The sequence below is a fragment of the Castanea sativa genome, chromosome 1 (assembly GCF_040712315.1).
Source record: "Castanea sativa cultivar Marrone di Chiusa Pesio chromosome 1, ASM4071231v1".
NCBI classification, from domain to species: domain Eukaryota; kingdom Viridiplantae; phylum Streptophyta; class Magnoliopsida; order Fagales; family Fagaceae; genus Castanea; species Castanea sativa.
This window is the reverse complement of record NC_134013.1, coordinates 4,641,307-4,643,065: the sequence shown is the minus strand read 5'-3', so window position 1 is coordinate 4,643,065 and position 1,759 is coordinate 4,641,307. Positions and strand designations below refer to the sequence as shown.

Here is a 1,759-nt window from a genome sequence, read left to right as displayed (position 1 = left end):
CTAATGATAACCCTGAAAAGCATCTAGAAAACTCATCCTCGTGTGTCCATAGGTGGCATCTACCAGTTGATCAATCTTCAGCATAGGAAACAGATCCTTTGGACATGCTCGGTTCAGGTCAGTGAAATCAACACAAACCCTCCATTTGCCATTCTTCTTTTTTACCACCATGGTATTCGCAAGCCACCCTGAAAAAAATATCTTCTTTATAGCCCCGGCTTCCTTCAATTTCTTAACTTCTTGCCTAACAACTTCGACGTGCTCCTTAGTTAACCTCCTTGGCTTCTGCTTCTTGAGAGGGCATAAAGGATCCATGTTGAGTTTGTGAACTATGAACTCGAGGTCCACCCCGGGCACCTCATACGGGCTCCAAGCAAACACGTCCACATTCTGCACAAGGAACAGCAGCATCCCCACCCTCTCCTCGTCCTTCATACTTGCTCCTATCTGGAAACTTTTATCATAGTCTAGCAATATGCTTACCTTTATTAGTTCATCGGCACCGTAAGCCCCCCTGTCCTCCTGGGGCCCTTGTAATTGCTATAATGAAACTTCCTTAACTAACTCCTTCAGCTTGATTTCCCTGTTAATAGCGACCACCAAGCACTGTTTGGCCACTTGTTGGCTTCCCCTTACTATGGTAATACCCTGCTCAGTGCGGAATTTGACTTTCATATGTAGGGTAGATGGAGCCGCCCCCATTGCATGAATCCATGGCCTTCCAAGAATTGCCGTGTACGGCGAAAATGAGGCGACCACTATGAACGTCACAGTTACCTCCTTGCCTTCCATGTTCATGGGAAGTGAAATCTACCCCTTTGGGATCACCATCCGGCCATTTAACCCCACCAGGGGTGTGTCGTATTTGGTGAGATCCTCATTTTTCAACCCTAGCCCCCTAAATAGATCAGGATACATCACTTCAGCACCACTCCCTTGATCTATCAATACCCTCTTCACTATGAAGCTATTTATCCGGGTGGTAAGTACTAGAGCATCGTCGTGTGGCTGGATCATTCCTTCCAGATCATCATCATTGAAGGCAATGGGCTCCCGAGTGAGTTTTAACTTCTTCTCGGATGGTTGTTTCCCGAGAATCCTTCTGCTGGGACCAAAGTCAATACCCCTCTCCTTCCAAGCACCACAGTACCCCTTGAAGCGGCATGAATGACCTCTACCACTCCCAATGGTGGTGGGAGAAGGTTTCCCTGAGGCCGAGCTCCTTGTCCAGCGTCCTGATTCCTCGAGTCTACCACAAACTCTTTCAAGTACCTTGCTTTCACCAGCTGCTCTAAATGGTCTTTTAGCACTCTACATTGCTCGGTGGTATGCCCCTTATCTTTATGGTAAGTACAGTATAGGTTTTGGTTTTTTCTCGACAGGTCACCTCCTATCTTATTCGACCACCGAAAGTATGGCTCATTTTTTATCCGATCTACAATTTTGTGCACCGGCTCTTTGAACGTCACATTTACCTCCCCAACTTGTGTGCCTGGCTCCCGAATCCTCAAATCTCTCCGAGGCCTTGATTGAAAACCCCCCTGCCGAGGCTGGCTCACGATCAAAGCTTTGCCCTTATTCTGCGGCCGGTAGTCCTCCAACCTCTTGTACTCTTCAATGCACCTTATCAGCCGCCTCATATCCTCGGGTGGCCTCCTTGTCAACGAGTCTCATAGTTCAGAATCCTCGGGCAACCCTAACCAAAAGGTACTCCCTATGATTTTCTCATTACCTCTGCCAATTTCGTTATACAGCTCCC

At 47.6% G+C, this 1,759-nt stretch overlaps 1 protein-coding gene across 1 annotated transcript; it reads right to left on the bottom strand.

Annotated features, from left to right (window-relative positions):
- LOC142634108 (uncharacterized) lies at positions 1–792 on the bottom strand. The gene is made up of 2 exons (XM_075808416.1): positions 553–792; positions 1–447 (listed from the first exon to the last, which is right to left on the bottom strand). Exons 1-2 carry the CDS (start codon positions 790–792, stop codon positions 1–3), a joined length of 687 nt encoding a protein of 228 aa, XP_075664531.1.
- Between the last annotated feature and the right edge of the window lie 967 nt (positions 793–1,759).